This window comes from Opisthocomus hoazin, chromosome Z (genome assembly GCF_030867145.1).
Source record: "Opisthocomus hoazin isolate bOpiHoa1 chromosome Z, bOpiHoa1.hap1, whole genome shotgun sequence".
NCBI lineage: Eukaryota > Metazoa > Chordata > Aves > Opisthocomiformes > Opisthocomidae > Opisthocomus > Opisthocomus hoazin.
Genome location: NC_134454.1, coordinates 71,626,330 through 71,643,703, shown reverse-complemented (window position 1 = coordinate 71,643,703; position 17,374 = coordinate 71,626,330). Strand labels below are relative to the sequence as shown.

Sequence of the window (17,374 nt, the reverse complement as noted above, 5' to 3'; positions counted from 1 at the left end):
GTCATAGGGGAGTGCTTACCAAATGTCCTACTCTGTACATATCTGATCCTTACAGTTTGTTGGACATTTGCCATGGGAGTATTTGAATGAAAATCAGAAAAAAAAGCCACTTCTGTTTTTGTTTGTCTGTTTTAAATTGCTTTTCAATGCATTAAAAAAGAACTAGAATCACTTTCTCACAGCAAGAAGTCTAATATTATGTATCATTTACACAAAACTGGATTACAATTCATTGCATTTAGGTGAAGCAGCCCTAACACTTCACAGTTCAAAGGCAATAGCGGTTCATGCAGTCCGTGTGGTTTGAGCCCTGTAAGAATAAAGATTGAAAGAATAAAAACTGATCAGGTTTCAGTAACAACTGGCTGATACCACAGTTTAGACAGCACAACTGGATTCTGTTGAAAGAAGCGGATGATAAAGTGGAGTATCCCCAATGCAATCACGTTTTAATTGCAAAGACTGAGGACTGACACCCCAGAGATACTGGACTTTGCTCATTCAGTCAAAAAAAATGGTGAGTAAAAGACCATTGGGCAGATTTTTCTTCTGACTCTTGTACAGTGGGGCATAGTGTTCCTTTACTGTTTTTCTCCTCTTAAGCACTTACCCTTCTGCCCTTCTCCTTTTCTCCGTCTTGTAACTATTCTCTGAAAGGACAGACATTCCTCAAGGGCTCACTGAATGTTGCACTTCCTAGGGATTTTCAAAGAAAGGGGAGAGGGAGCAGAAGCATTCAAAGTGGCTTGCACATTTAGATCTAGTGGGACAGTTGTCCTGGCACACTCCGCCTGTCCCCTCTGTTCACTTTCAGTGGTGGTCATGGTGAAATCCCGCTTCTCAGTTATGGTTCAGCTTGATTTGGTACTGTAAGTTAATACTTACTGCAAAGTTTCTCATACCTGGTTCAGTACTACATAGGGTCCTTAAGGTTTATTCATGTTAAGGATGCTGTTGTTGTTCCTCCTGGGGTAAAGGAATAGGCACTCTTTCTCTAGTGAAAGTTTATTTATATCATCTTCCATTACAGAGCATTTTCATCTTATCAGAGAGGATAAGATGAAAAGCAGAGAATCTATGCAGTTTTCCCTAAAAAATATTTGAAGTTCTGCAATTTTTTGACAGTAGACATAGTTTGAGAAAAATAATTCATTTTCTTTCCTTTGGGGGAATTGTATACACAAACCTTACTGAGTATTCTCAACTCATGGCCCAAATTAATAGCTGTTAATAGTTCACTTTCTTGTTGGCTGGCTCATGAGATCTCACCATTAAGAGCCTAGTACTCTGGGTTCACTCATTTTACACTATGCCACGACAGATGCTACCACATCTCAAAACTTGAGGGTTCAGCTGAAAACTCCCACTACCCTGTTAGCCAGGAAAAAAAAGTTCTCGTGGTATCGATGTTGTAAGTTTTGAGACTCTCATGAACCTCAGAAACTACTGAGTTTCTTTTTGCCATTGATTTGAGGGATCTGCCAAAATCAGTTCACAGTCTCTGGCCTCCTTTATGTCATGAATTTCCAGTATCGGGGAAGATGCCTATAGCTCTCAGCAAACAGCCACTAGCAAGTACATTTAGAGAGCAATATGTGTCTTATAAGATCCTGCTGCAATATAGTTCATCCTGTCACGCAAAGCACTTTCAGTTTTCACTGCAGTTATTGAGGGCTGGCCTGTTTGCACCCCCAAGAGAATTTTTCTTATAGGATGAGTAAGATTTCTGCAATCTCATGAGGAACACTCCTGTACATCCGGTCAACTAGATGACACTTGACCTCGTTACCACATTTTATCCCCCACCCACCTGTCTGATATTTCATCTTTAAATCAAGGCTTAGTAGCTAATGGTAGATAATGTAGCAATTGATCAGTTAAGAATAGGTCCAATTCAGCAGTTATGTATATAACAAAGTGGGGGACGGGTTATTCAGTATTATTTTTTGTTAGCTTAACATATACAAGAAATTAAAAAAAAACAAACAACAAAGTAATGTATTAAGACTTAAATTAATCTCACTAATTAATTAAAATTCAATGTGATCTAGTGGGAATTGTTAAGGGAGTCAAGTTTGCTACGAAATGACTACCAAACGATTGAGCAACTTTTTGTGACAGGCAAACAAAAAGAAATAATGGATAGGTCTTATTTCCATAAATCAGAAAACAACTACTCTGTTTTCAAAATAGAAATGGTGAAAAATGTAAATAAAGACATATTCTGAGGAGATAGAGGTTCTCGTCTTATCATCATGTAGTTATAACTCCTGTCTGAGAAATATTTTCAAGATACCCACTATTTTTATCAGTTCAAGTGGTTATTGGAGCTGTATCATGGTTGATGCTTTGGTACACGGGTTAAAGCTGCCGGGGGAGCACACCAGCTGCTCTAGAGAGCATGAACTTAGGTAGGCTGCATTAGCAGGCTTCCATATAGTGCCTCACTTTTGGGGATCACAGGTGAATGGGAATATTTCTTCACTGCCCACCTTATTTCCCGTTAACATAATTTCCCCATGACAGGCACAAGTTTGCTCACCTGGAAAAAAAATACATAAAAATATATGAATAATCTGTGTTAGGTAGGACATAGTTCAGTCAGAACAGAGTGAAACAGTGTGCTGGTATATCTAGAGTAGGAAGCAGTGCTGTGCATCAGGAGCAGGACTGGTGAGGGATACAGCTGCTGCTGAGGATACGACACCTGCATCAAGTGCTTTTTGAAGGTTTTACTTTGAACCCTGTCTTCAATATCATATTTATTTTTCAGAGGACAGCCTCACTTTAAAGGACTTGAATATTACTCCTGTAGGACTTCTCTTAAGAGCAGAAAACTGGTGTACTTCTCTTGGCCTGTAGTGAAAAGGAGCATTACAGCACATGGCTGCTGTGTTTTCTCTCTAAAATTCTGACTTCTTCAATACATAATCCCATGTAGCATCTCCAAGGTTCATATTACCTGGTTAAGAAATCAGGTGCATGCTGACCCAGCCAGACTTTCAAACATTTTGCCATGGTCCATGCTGATTCTACATCATCTCTATTAGCCTTTTTCCGTCCATTTTTAAGAGTTTTTGTGGAAAACTGTTTACTTGGTTTAAAATCTTTACTCCGGGATGGCTTGTATAACAAGGTAGGTTACTCTTGATCACCATGTAAGAAAATCAGCTTCCCAAGTGGATTTGGATTATTTTCAGAGGGTTCGAGATGCATGGAGAAGTAAAAGAAAGAACTCTATGGATTTTAAACTGATGTGCCTTTTGTCTGCTTTTGTAACCCATCTGCAACTTGGTAGGGAGGCTGTGAGTAGGTGGATGGGTGTTTGTTTCCACCCACCCCAACACCCTGACTGCATCCTTACACCTTATACAAGTGCTATTGCCACCACAAGAGGTAGAGCTGGGAATGCACAGCCAGGCAAAGAGGAGACATGAGTCCAGGCTTACCCTGCTTTAAAAGCACAGCCGAACAGTGAGACAGAAAGAATATGTCAGTTATGGCAGGCACGACCCATTAACTGCTGTACCTGGTGACTTTCCAGCTGCGAACACTAAGCTCAGGAACAGGCACTAAACGTGGGGCTCAGTTTGCCTCACATGGCATGTGCATGTGCATGTGTCTGGGGAGGGGGCTCAACACAGCACTTCACGCTAATTCAGGTGTCTGACACATACCAGTCCTCCTGAATTAAATGACTGCTTTTCCCTTCAAGTCAGCAGTGTCGGTGTTACTGAAATCTATACAGAGGGAGTCTTGCTGCCTGAATTAGCTGTCCACCCTTCGCATGCAGAGGCTTTCAAAAGGAAGCGAAACTACAGGATATGTTCAACTGCCACTAACCTTCTGTCCTCTATGCAGATTCCTAGTAGGGAAAAGCACCTATCTTGTTAATAATACAATATTAAGAATACAGAAATATTTGTATTAAAGTCAAATCAGCTATGATATTCTCAGTAATGGCTTGGAATTAAATCATAGCATGAGCTAAATGCTAAAAATCACCAACTCTTATACATACTAAAAAGTCTGTCTTCCTGATCATTCATTATAATTAAATCAATTGAAAAGAAAACTGTAAATTGGCCCAACAGCAGAAACACGTAAAAGAACTAATACTGGATCAGACCAAAGGTCTATGCAATACCAAGTCCTGTATCATGTCAGCCAAAGCAGATACCAATGGAAAAGCCTAAGACCAAGGCATGCAGGCGACCAGCTTCTCACAAGCACTCTTCCAGCCTCCAGCATTTTTGCAGTTCAAGGTTTTCATAGGCTGGGAAGATTTCAACGTGTTTAGCAGTCCTTGGTGGAATTCTCTTCCCTAACCTTGACTGGGAGCCCAGGTTAACTTCAAACATCCTCCACCCTACAGCACTGCGACCTGCACCTCCAGGCTCCCTGGAAGAAGAATAGTCCACTTCTGTTTGTGCCGGTCTTCCTACGTGGTAGCTTCATCAGACATCCCTCCCTCAGTGCACGACTGACCCCCATCAGCCTGATCCATGCCCCTTCTAGTATATATTTGCTATATCCTTTTAAAGGCATCTCTTTTTCCAGAGAAAAGAGTCCTAATTTACTTAATTAGAATCACAGAATCATAGAACCATAAGTCAGAAAAGCCCTCTAAGATCAAGTCCAACTGTCATTCCAACACCACCATGCCAACTAAACCATGTCCTGAAGTGCCATATCTACACTTTTTTTGAACACCTCCAGGGATGGTGACTCCACCACTTCCCTGGGTAGCCTGTTGCAATGCTTTACATCTCTTTCAGTAACGAAATTTTTCCTAACATCCAGTCTAAGCCTCCCCTGACGCAACTTGAGGCCATTGCCTCTCATCCTATTGCTGATTACTTGCAAGAAGAGACCAACACCGGCCTCATTACAACCACCTTTCAGGTAGTTGTAGAGAGCAATAAGGTCCCCCCTCAGCCTCCTCTTCTCCAGACTAAACAGCCCCAGTTCCCTCAGCCGCTCCTCAGAAGACATGTTCTCTAGACCCTTCACCAGCCTTGTTGCTCTGCTTTGGACATGCTTCAGCACCTCTATGTGCTTCTTGTCATGAGGGGCCCAAAACTGAACACAGTACTCCAGGTGCAGCCTCACCAGTGCAGAGTGCAGGGGCACGATCATTTACCTACTCCTGCTGACCACACCATTTCTAACACAAGCCAGGATGCCACTGGCCTTTTTGGCCACCTGGGCACACTGCTGGCTCATATTCAGCCAGCTGTCAACCAACACCCCAAGGTCCTTTTCTGCTGGGCAGCTTTCCAGGCACTCCTCCCCAAGCCTGTAGCATTGCACGGGATTGTTGCGACCCAAGTGCAGGACCCAGCATTTGGCCTTGCTGAACCTCATACAGCTGCCCTCAGCCCATCGATTCAGCCTGTCCACATCCCTCTGCAGAATCTTCCTGCCCTCAAGCAGATGGACACTCCAGCCCAACTTGGTGTCATCTGCAAACTTACTAAGGAAGCACTCAATCCCCTCATCCAGACCATTCATAAAGATGTTAAATAAGACCAGACCCAAAACCGAGCCCTGGGGAACACCGCTCGTGACCGGCCACCAGCTGGATTTAAACTCCATTCACCACCGCTCTCTGGGTTCAGCCATTCAGCCAGTTCTTTATCCAGCAAAGAGTACACCCACCCAAACCACGGATGGCTAGTTTCTCCAGGAGGACACTGTGGGGAACAGTGTTAAAGGCCTCACTAAAGTCCAGGTAGACAACATCTGCAGCCTTTCCGTCATCCACTAGGTGGGTCACCTGGTCATAGAAGATCAGTCTGGTCAAGCAGGACCTGCCTTTCATGAACCCATGCTAGCTGGGCCTGGTTGTCCTTCACATGTCCACTGAGTGCACTCAGGATGAATCGCTCCATAATCTTCTCAGGCACTGAGGTCATGCTGACAGGCCTGTAGTTCGTAGGATCCTCCTTCTGGCCCTTCTTCTAGATGGGTGTTACGCTGGTCACCCTCCAGTCATCTGGGACTTCCCCTGTTAGCCAGGAGTGCTGATAGATGATGGAGAGTGGCTTGGCCAGCTCCTCTGCCAGTTCCCTCAGCACTCTTGGGTGGATCCCACCTGACTCCACAGACTTGTAAGTGTCCAGGTGGCATAGCATGTCATTAACTGCTTCCTCCTGGATTGTGGGAGTTTTATTCTTCTCTCCTTCCCTATCTTCCAGCACTGGGGGCTGACTACCATGGGAATAACCAGTATGACAATTAAAGAGTGAGGCAAAGAAGGCATTAAGGACCTCAGCCTTTTCCTCATCCTTGTTGGCAGTATTGCCCCTCACAGCCAATAAGGAATGGAGATTCTCCCTGGCCCTCTTTTTGTTGTTGACGTGTTTGTATTTTTGTTGTCCCTTACAAAAGTGGCCAACCTGAGCTCTAGCCAGGCTTTTGCCTTTCTAATTTCCTCTATGCATGACCCAATAAGACCCCTGTACTGCCCTTGAGTAGCCTGCCCTTTCTTCCATAGGTGGTGGAGCCTCCTCTTTTTCCTGAGTCCCAGCAAGAGCTCACTGTTCAGTCAGGCCGGTCATCTTCCCTGCCAGTTCGCCTTGCAGCACACGGGGACAGCCTGCTCCTGTGCCATTAAGACTTCCCTCTTGAAGAATGTCCAGCCTGCCTGGACCCCTTTGCCCTTCAGGACTCTGTCCCAGGGGATCCTCTCAACCAGTGTCCCAAACAGGCCAAAGTCTGCCCTCCGAAAGTCCATGGTGGTGGTTTTGCTGGCCCCCCTCTTAACTTCACCTCGAACTGAGAACTCTATCATTTCATGATCTCTAAGCCCAAGACGGCCTCCAACCACCACATCTCCCACCAGTCCTACTCTGTCAGCAAACAGCAGGTCTAGCGAGGCACCTCCCCTGGTAGGCTCACTCACCAGCTGCGCCAGGAAGTTTTTAGCCTTGGTACTGAGGCCATTCCCCACCTCCCTTACTCTGTCTCAACTTTTTCTAGTTCTGCTGCAGCATTTTGAGATGATTGAACCAAAACTGCACAAAATGTTAAAAATGTGTTTGCACAGCATCGTAGAGAAGTGCTGGTTTATTCTCTACCTATTGCTTAAATAATTCCTAAAATCTCATTTCTGTATTTTTGACCTTTTCCAGTTTAATTCCAAAACTGAATTATTACTAATGTCTAAACTACATCCTCACAGCTAATTTTAACATTTCCTTTTAAGATTTTTTTTTAGTAGCTTATTCTTTTCTTCTTCAGTGCAGCCCTTAATGTAACATTTTTTGTTACAGACATCATGTGTCTGCCAAAAATAATAAATGCTACTTGGTAGCCCTTCCCTCTAACACCTTCAGACAAATCACATCAAAGGAGTGACCTGGAGCCATACACCTCGGACTCCTAAGTGTAAATTATGTCACCTTCACAAGAGCTCCTCCCAGAGATACATTAACAAAAAACTCCTCAGTTTTGCATACCACAGAAACTCTGATTCTGTGGCCACTCCTCACAGAAGACAAAAATGGAAATACCTGAATGTTTTCTGAGAAGGCTGGCATTAACTGTACATTCTGTCATCATAATAAAAAGCGAGAATAACACAAATTAGTTGCAAAATTCCACAGTAAAACTGATTATTACATATATGTTCACCAGAATATCTTCTAAGAAGAGAATATTTCTCAGTATCCCTCTGCAACTTTCCATTTTTCTTGAAAATGCAAAAATTATAGTGATCTTTTTGTAGTGGAACTGGTCAAGCTACTTGCTTCCCACAGTCCTTACCGTGAAGAAGAAAGCTTGTTTGGCCCTTGCCAACACAGTATTTTCTTCTAATCTGCAAGTGATTTATATTTGCATAGGACCAAGGCTGAAACTCTGCAAAACAGCTCAGGCAGATACAGTGTTTTTGGCAAGTGATCACTGACAAGCAGACACAATAGGGTTCTATGAAACACATCATTAAACAACAAAGACATGTAGAGCAAAGGGTGTGTATCAGGCCCCATTTTAAATTGCATAGATAAAGAGCAATAACCAAACTGTCCTCTGAATGATTTTTTTAACCAGCATAGGTGAACTATAACAAAGAATAATTTTTCTGAATAATATGTATAAAATGGCTGAAGAGAGTGAAAAAGGTGAAATACTGGACATCGTAGAAAATCTGGTTTTCTATAATATGCAATACACAGTTAGGATTTTGTAAGAGAGTAGTTATCAAATGTCTTATAACCTATATAAACAGAAGCATTTATCTAAGGGAATATTGTTAAAGAATACAGTAATCCTCACAGTATTTCTCTCCCGTGACCTGTTCTTTGTAGATACAGACAAATGTTGGTCTGAGAAGCAACACCCTGGGAGACAGCCTTTGTGTGTGTGAAACTATTTTTCAACTTTGTGTCTGGATGAGGAAGAAAGTTTCGTATCCTGAGGGTGTATTTATAATTAGAATGATGTAATTGAATCAAAGACATTGTTTCTTAGGAAACTAAAACATCTTAGTCTGCGGAGGTTATTTTCGGGTGGGTCACAAGGGGATTCTTGGTTTATCTCATCTATTAATAAACCATTTTTCTCTATGCTGCTTATTTTTTTTTGTTATTGTCCTTTCACTAGTAGCCATTAATCAGCATTATTCTTCTCACTCATCCCAGAGCTGCACACACATTTATACACTCAGCGCAGACGCGAAGAGAAGCGGCTAGAGCTGCGCTCCCGATCACGACTTGCCCGCGCATCACCGGATCACACTTGGTACTGACGCTGAGGTTTCTGCCTTAGGCAGCTGCACCTTGAAACCTTTGTTTGCAGCGCTTTGGCGATAGCACAAGGAGGAAACCGCGGGACTGCTCCGAGAGACACGTGAGTCATTTCTGGCAATGACTGACCGAGGGCTTCAGAGTTCGGATGTGACGGTGTCTTGGGAAGTGATTACAAACAGCAAGTCAGCGTGCAAGTTCATGCGTAACATGTCTGTGTGTTTACTAAAAGAGTAAATACATGAAAGAAATCAGTGTGACTTATACAGGGACATGTCCCTTCTGTATTTCCATCAATGATTTTAATGTCCTGACGGAGCTTTCTTGAACATCCATAAAGAGCCAATGTCCAAACAAACACCTGTTGAACAATCCTACCTGTTGACAGGCTTCTTCATTTTAACTTACAATTCAGATTCAGAATGTTAAAAATAAATAAGAAACTGAGAGAACACATGTAACCTTAAAGCACTCCTGAAATACAAGCTACGGTCTGCATCACACGTAAAGGACCGTGACCTAGATGCTGAGAAGGGAGAAGGAAGGAAGCATTTCTATTTCAATTTTCCAGGCAAACTGTCTTTTTCATTACACAGCGCTAATGCCAAGAAGTTCAAAATTATCCAGAAGAAATCACTGTTACAAAACAGAATACACCCTATATAAAAAGGTAGCACCACAGATTTTGATGTTTACCAGAATGGTGGCATGGAGAAAATTAATGTGTATCAAATATTCTGAATACACAGTATTCAAACAGCCCTGGCAAGGCTACATAGGCTGAAGGCTGTTGCGCACTCAAGTACCTTGCACTTTGCACTTCCTTCTGATTTCTTAGCAAGTCGAAATCCTCGCCTCCCTATTTTTACTGGCTTCGATTCACACTGTCTCCCTGGATACTGGCCTGGCAGCTAAGCCAGCGCAGGCAGTGCTTTGCGCAGGCGACACATCCTCACCATCGCTGCCAGCTGCGGACCAGCCGTGTGTCGGGGCTGATGGGCCCTGCTGTGCTCCTGCGTAGCTGAGGGCATGGTCTGCAGGAATTTAAGTTATTCAAGGAGAAGATACAGACTTCATGCCACAAAACGTGCAGTTCAGGACTCGGGGAAGACGGCCGCTCTACGGTGCGACCTGAGCCCACGTTTTACCACACTTCTACACTTTTCTGACTCCAAATCTCGGAAGGGGGCATCCCCGCCCCTCCGAAGCGCTCTCCCGGGGTCCTCCGGGCCGGGTCCCCGCTCGGCAGCAGCTCCCGGCGCGGCGGCGGGCAGCGGGCGAGCAGCCCCGGCCGGGGGAGCGCCGCGGTCGCCCGGAGGGACGGGACCCGATGGAGAGCCGAGGGGGGCTGCAGGGTCCGCAGGGGACCGCCGGGACCCCCCGCCGCCGAGCGCCGCGGGTGCGGGACCGGGCGGCAGCTGCCCGCGGCCGCGCAGGGGGCGTGGAGGAGGAGAGCGGAGGAGGAGGAGGAGGAGGAAGAGGAGGAGGAGGAGGAGGAGGAGGGGTATTTCGGGGCAGCGAGGAGCAGGTGGCGCTCAGTGCCGCGCTGGGAAGCGGCCAGCTCGGAAGCGGCGACGGACTGGCCCCCGCACCGCACCGCGCCGCGCCATGGGCTTCGCGGGCCTGCCGCTGCCGCCGCTGCTCCTCCTCGCTCTGGGTAGGTCCGTCCGTCTGCCTCCATCCCTCTCTCCGCCCCTCCATCCCTCCCTCCCCGCTGTCGGGTGGTCCCGCTCCCCGCGGCGCCCGGCTCGGTCAGCGCACGGCTCTGCGCCGGGCGCGGCTGCGTGCGGGGCGCGGTGCCTCGGCGGAGCTCGTCACGCAGGTTAAACCACCACCCCACCCCCCCACCCCCCCACGCCGAACTCCTGGGCTGGCGTGGAGTTCGCCTTCCCGTAGAATGGAGCGTGTGCGGGGGGGGGGTGGGGGTGGATGGGTGCAGTTGGGTGCGTGAATTCGCGGTTGTGTGGTGCTTAACGCCTCTTTGAAAGGGAAGGTGACGTTCTCGTTGCGACTGCTGTTCCTGGTTTGCAAGAGTCCTCTAGGTCTGTTCCCACCCAGCTGGGCAGATGTCGCTCCTTGGAAAAGGACAGGGAAACTTGAACCATCCCCTTCTCTTGGCTGACTAAATTACCATTACATATATTTTCCTGGGAACCGTAAGCTGTCATGTTCACTTGCCATGAGCGAATTCCCAAGCACTTTCAGAGTTTTAATATTACTGTATGCTCCCACAAACCCTTAATTAGCAAGTCGCTGAAGAAGCAGCATAAAAACGAGTTTTCGCTGATGAGCTGTTCCAACTTGTTCTTTCAGTAGCTATAGCAAACGCTGCAGTGGAATGTGCGGCTGCAGGGTATGAAACCAAATTCAAAAATATTAACCTGCGATGAGATACACAGTGCACAAACAACCTGGTAGTTTTTTGTAAAAAGAAAAACTCTTCAAAGTATCAATGGGCAAAACGTTCACTCTGCACTTTTGCTTAATCCATCCTTTATTCTCCTGGTTACAGTCACTGCACGCCAGTACTATTAACATGCCCTGTAATTCATGGGGTCTTAGGACTTGCAAAGGTTTGTAGAGCGGTGCTGAAAGCAGAAGATAAGGGCTGATCACAAGAGGAGGATTCCCCTGGCAGAGAGACTGACAGAAGTGGAATAGGTCTGCTTTGTTCAGGCACTATCCATGATTTGTCATCATTTATACAGTTGAAGGCTGTCATAATTTCATTTAAGATGTGTCGTGACATGGGATGTTAGTGGATGTAATTGCTGAGTTAATACTCATTTAGGCCTTTCTGATCTTGTAGAAGCAGCAGGGAAAATCAATTTTCAAGACAGGAGCATTTTCCCCCAGTGATTTGGAGTCCCACTGTGGTGGTGCTGTTGTAGCTCTCCGATAATCGTTTTCAGATTGATTGAATTCTAACAAACTGTTTTACTTTCAAAGGCGATATTCTTGAATGTAATTGGGCTAGCTTAGCTGAATTAGTCAGTACTTCAAGAAAATATTCCGAGTTTATTTGAAACTTGATTTTATGTCAGTATATTCACTTCTGAATTATCAGCTGTATTAAATGGACCACAAGGGGTATTGCTTTGTTGTGTCTCCAAACTCAACTAAAATAATGCAACAGTTAGTAGAAGTGTAGATTATTCATTGTTGGTGTGTACTTCTGTGTTTGGAAAGTCATTAAGACTTTGTACATGCTATAAGAAGAAAGGAACAGAAATGCAATAGAACTGTCATTTTGATGATATGACTTTGCTACCAACCTTGTTACTCATTGACCAAAAAGCATATAGCATAGAGAAGTAGATTATGTTAACAGAAATAGCAATAAGTGAAGGACTTCATGGGACAACCTATACAACAAAGCCTGATGCTTTCTGTTGTGACACGCTGCTCTTAGCTGCCTATAGGTTTGCCACATTTAGTTCTTTGAATTTACATTTTAAGCATCCATTTTTTTCCTTATTCTGTGCTTAAAAAACAGAGCCAAAACAGCCCAGCTCTTTCTGAGAGTGAGGCCAGTGGAAAATACAGTAGCTTTCCTGGGCTAAATTCTGGTAACATTTTCTTTGGAAAGCTCTAGTGCCCTCATGCTTCAGAGGAGATATTTGAAATTTGGCAGCAAGGTGCTATTTGCATTGTCTTGAAAACCAACCTAAATTTGGCCAAGTAGCAAATCTTTGGAAAACTGCATTCCTCTGGAAAAAAATCTGTTTTTATCAGCTTGATTCTAACATCAGTTCTGTCCATCTCTGATGTGGAGCTCGGTCAGACTTCCTCTGCTATTGGAGTTGTAGTGTAGTGTAGTTGTTTCTGTGTGAGGTCTAGGCCGACACCTGCAAACACAGAAACTCCCTCTCTTGAGTTCTCATGTTATTTGGTATTTTACAGCAATCTCCGCTGTTGTTTGAGGCACTGTGCTCTCCAGTTTGCTTCTGGATCCTGTTGTGCTGATTGTACTGCATGCTGTTAGCTGATTCCTGGGCTTTGGTGAATCAGTTTGTTCTCCCTTTTGTGAGAATAATTCACTTCAAAGTCAATTCTCAAGTGATAGTGCTGGAGGACCGTGCCTAGTGGAGGAAATAAAATTTACTCTGGCCACACCTATACTATCTCAGCAGGTCTTCACATTCAATCCCACCACGCACCTTCCTCCAGCAACCCAGGACATGAATGATGTAACTCTGACACATTCTTCAAATCCCCACTCTGTGAAGCACACATTCTACACACTATTTGACTCAGAATTGAAAAATTTCAGCTAAGTAAGTGTTATGGCTTGTGGGCCACAGTAGTACCACTTGAGGACCACAAGTCCTCAAGGCTTGCTGTGGTAACCAGGCACCCTGGAAGAGAAAGCAACCCTATCTGAAATTGGGAGCAGGGAGTTCTCTGAAATTTTGGATAGAATCCAGAATTTCCAAGGGTAACCCCTTTTCTGTTTGCTGCATATCTGACTCTTGCTGTTGAAAAACGTCCTGTTGTTCTGCGGACCTTGATGGCAGTGGGCTGTAGAGCTGTACAGAGTGACAGGAGAGGACCCTACTAACATAGTCCTTTTCTTCAGATCACTTTTGTTTAAATTGGGATGAAAGTTGTGATAAAAGAACAGAGTTTAACATGCAAAAGTTGGGAATTGCCTGAAACAAGTTAAGCAACCTGGATTTGTCCCTTCTGCACATCAGTGCATCATGCTCTCGCTGCCTGTGGAGAGGGGAAGGTAGCGTGGTCAGAGAAGAGGCTGGGACTCCTGCTTTCTGAAATTAGAAGGTGCTCTATGAATGAGGAAGAAAGGTAGGATGGAGAAAAAGGAATATATTCCACACACACACACACCCCCCCCGCAAAATTGGATTCTTTCCTTTTTTTGTCACAAAAGCCGAGTGCAATTTCAGGCGAGTCATTTAAATCAAATCTTTGACACGTGGTTGGAGCTTTTGTGTTCCTCTCTTTCTCTTTGCTCAGCCAGGGGTTCTCAAAACTGAAGCTGTGTTTTCATGATCTGGTTAAGCTGACCTGAATGCGGGGCAGATGCCGCAAGGACATTTCGTCCACTTGCGATTGCATGTTCCCACCAGTTTCCCTGTGCTACCACTGGAGTTTGGTCTGGGGAACAGGTCAGGGACCCATCTGCCTGAATAATTTTTTCCCATTTTTGTGCCAGGTCGGTTTTGGAGATGAGCTAAACTGATCCTGTTCACTTGAGCAATTTATTTAAGTGTTAGTACTGGCATAGGGGACAGTTAGAACTCATGTCCAGAGGAGGGAGGGAAGCTGGAAGAGTCCCCATTCAGTGGCAGCCAGCACTTCCACTGGCTTGAGCTGGTTGTGGAAGTGCATCTTGACATGCAAAGCTGCTGTGTATTCACAGCTGTGAATGAAGTAAATGGAAATTGTATTTTGAATGTGCTAAGTGTTCTGAAAAAATGAGGCCTTAGCTGTATGACTAGATATCCAGAAGTGGTAAGTACTTTTGGCCTTAATTTTTTTTTTTTTTAATGGGGCTAAGGATGATCTCTCATTTCACTTGTGTTGAAAAATAAATTCTCTGTCACTTGCAAATACTTACATGCTTATGGTCAAGATATGTAGAGATGAATCCACAAGGAAGCTGCTAATTCAGTAGGTTAAAATAGTAAAGCTATTATATAAAAAGTACAAGGCCATGTACTGAGCAGCAAGGACGAAACTGATAAGTGAACAGCAAGGGAAAATTGCACATTTGGTGTAATAAATGAAGCCAGGAGGTCCAGGTGAAAATGCAGAGTAACACACATGCACAGCACCAACTAAAAGGTGTACAACCCATCTTAATTTCTGCCTTTCTCCCTCTTTGTGATCATCTTTTGTTACCTTGCCATTCTATTGTCGTATTTGTGAGTAATGTTAAAAATCATTCTGAAATCTGGAGATTGGTTGAAAGCAGAAACCAAATGTGAACTCTTCTTAAACTAAAACTATCTCTAGTTTTTCCTACTTCTAGAGAGTTTTTCAGGTAGTAGAAACATTATTATATATTATTTTTGGAGTTCTGCCTTTCACAGCATTGCACATTGAAGTAAGGCTTCATTCATACGGTATTACAGGACTAGTATTTTGTACAAATGATGTTTATTTTATTAAGCATACAGGGTATTACCATCACACTCCAAAACACATTAACAGTTAATATTTATTTGTGCATAATTTGGGCAAAGTCAACATGGGACCTTACCAACAAGTTTTGACTGTGTGCTGTCTGGCTCTTAAACAATTTTTGAATTGTTTTCTTTTTTGATTCAGTGACATAAAATTTTCATTTAAGAAGTCAACGAAGTAAAATGACTAATACTCCTTGGTTTTATTGTGTTTCTTAGCCACTGTATAAATGTTATTCATTGTGGTCTTTCTTCACTATTGTTGATTTTGAAGGAATGAAAGTGGATTTTGCATGTACTTCATGTAATGTATTTTCATGAGGGCTAATAACTGGAATTGCCAATGTAATAGCTTAATGTCAAAACAACTGAATGTGAATAAAATACTTTCCTTTCGGGTTAGTGTAGGTAAAAGGGAGTTTCTGCATCTTCAGATGAGTAAAGCAAGTCATTTTCCCCAGCAGAAATCTTGGGCAGTCTCTAACCAGTGTTGTTATTTTCATTTAAAGGTTTCCTTTGTTAGGCTCTGTGCAGGCCGGTTCCTATTTCCATGGTGACGGTGCTGACATGCAGACGGGACACAGGCTGGGTCCTCATCGGCATAGCTGTGCACTTGCATACCAACACATGTTATCTGCTTGGCTTGGGACATTTCCATTAGCAGTTTTAATGTTTAGGACTTCTTTTTCACATAGTGATCTCTAACCCTGTGATAGTGCGCTGTGTTAGGATTTCAGACACTGTACAGCAAGAGAAAGCATGTTGATAAGCTTATTTTTTGGGTAAATAAATTGGCTGTGCTGTTCCCATTCGAATTAGTCAAGGACATCAGAGAACTGTCTCAGCCTTGGTTTTCGTTTCTGTTAAAAAAGATAACGGAGAAGCATTTTTATTTACAAACCTGTAGGTGAAAGACTGGCACGTATCTGTGCTAAATAGTTACATGAACATAACCCCTTCTCAAGGCACTGATAAGAGGATAATAAAAATAAATGAAAGTGAATTATAGGGGATAAATGATACCTTCTGTCTATATTAGCTGAGTGTGAGTGTGTATCACTGTAAAGCAATATGTGATAATGTTCTTCCTGCTCATGCTCCACTCATTTTCTGGAGATGGAGAATACTAAAGGCATCTAGTGGAGTCAACATAAGCTGTGTGAGCATTTCCGTCACTTCCAAACCATGCTGGGAGTGCTGACTTGCCAAATAAATTCAAGATTCTGAGTACTACTAATTGTTGCTTTCAATCAGTCCCTGAGTAGTATTTCAGGATCTTCAGAGGACTTAGTTTTATTTTCTCCTGGAGATGCATGTACTTTAAAAATCTAATAAGACTTGTGTGTTTTTCAGGACTTAAAAGAGAGACTATGCAGGCAAAGAAGTAAGATAAACATAGACTCTGAATGCCATATGAGCAAAGACATTTTGTGTATAACTGAATGGCATCTGCATGGTTGAACGTCACGGATTCCTTTGTCCCTTTCAAATTACTGGTAGACAGGGTGAAGGGCTTGGAAGTTATGCACAGCCCTGGTGGAACTCTCTTGCCTTATTCCTGATTTATTTTGCCCTTTAAATCCCGCTTCCAAGTTCATCATTCTTCTTTTGTTTCACAAAGGATATTTTTTTTAATTATACGAATTTCCTGGGCTAACATGATTGCTGACTTCTAAAGAACAGGCAATAAAGAAATCTTCAGGAAAATTCCTTGTTAACAACACACTTCTGGAAGGGAGCATATCGCACAGTGGAAATATCCAAGGAAATAATGGAGTTTGAGAATGGGGGTGGTGGTGTGGAAAGGTTGAATTAGGTGTTAACCTCTTATCTATCTACCAATCTATCTGACTGTTTAGCTATCAGTCTCAAATATAGGTGACCGTTATACAAGAAAGCTGGCAGCAGCTGATGCTGTGTTAAGGCTGCAACACAAAGTTGTATGTAGTGGTAAGACCACAGTTGCCAAAGCTACCTGACCCACTGGACTAGCTAGCAAGTAACTCCCTCAACCGACTGCAAGATCAGACTTCTTATCTGAAAGAGGAATAATCGACCTGTGCTCGGCTCACGTGAGCTTAGTGCAGCGGTGGGTGCTGTTACAAGAAGTTGTGAAGCCAGCATTTTTTGGGGTGTGCTTGCATCATGCTCTGTGCTGCCTGGAGTAAGATCTCTGCCCATAGGTAAAACAGCTGGATGAGCTGACAGGGTGTCTACCTTTTCAACATACACAGCAGTCACTTCTCATAGCTTATCAGTTCTTGTGACTGTTGTGTTCATGTCTCCTTTCAACTGTGAAAACATGAGAGCAATTTAATCCAGTATTCCTACTGTGTGGTATAAAAATCAGTTATATTTATGTGCACTACTTCAGATGCATACAGAACTGATTAGATTTATAGATATTAAACTCAGATTATAGCTGAAATTTCTCAAATGAGAATTTAGCTGACCTTTTCTAGGTGGAAGAAATGT

The 17,374-nt window shown here is 43.6% G+C and overlaps 1 protein-coding gene across 1 annotated transcript in view; it reads left to right on the top strand.

Annotated features, from left to right (window-relative positions):
• The first annotated feature begins 10,309 nt into the window (after positions 1 to 10,309).
• The window catches only part of ITGA2 (integrin subunit alpha 2), a 69,824-nt gene continuing 62,759 nt past the window's right edge, over positions 10,310 to 17,374 (top strand). Inside the window, exon 1 of the mRNA XM_075411330.1 lies at positions 10,310 to 10,407. Coding sequence (XP_075267445.1) covers positions 10,359 to 10,407 — 49 coding nt within the window. The 5' untranslated portion in view covers positions 10,310 to 10,358. The remainder of the gene's footprint in view (positions 10,408 to 17,374) is intronic.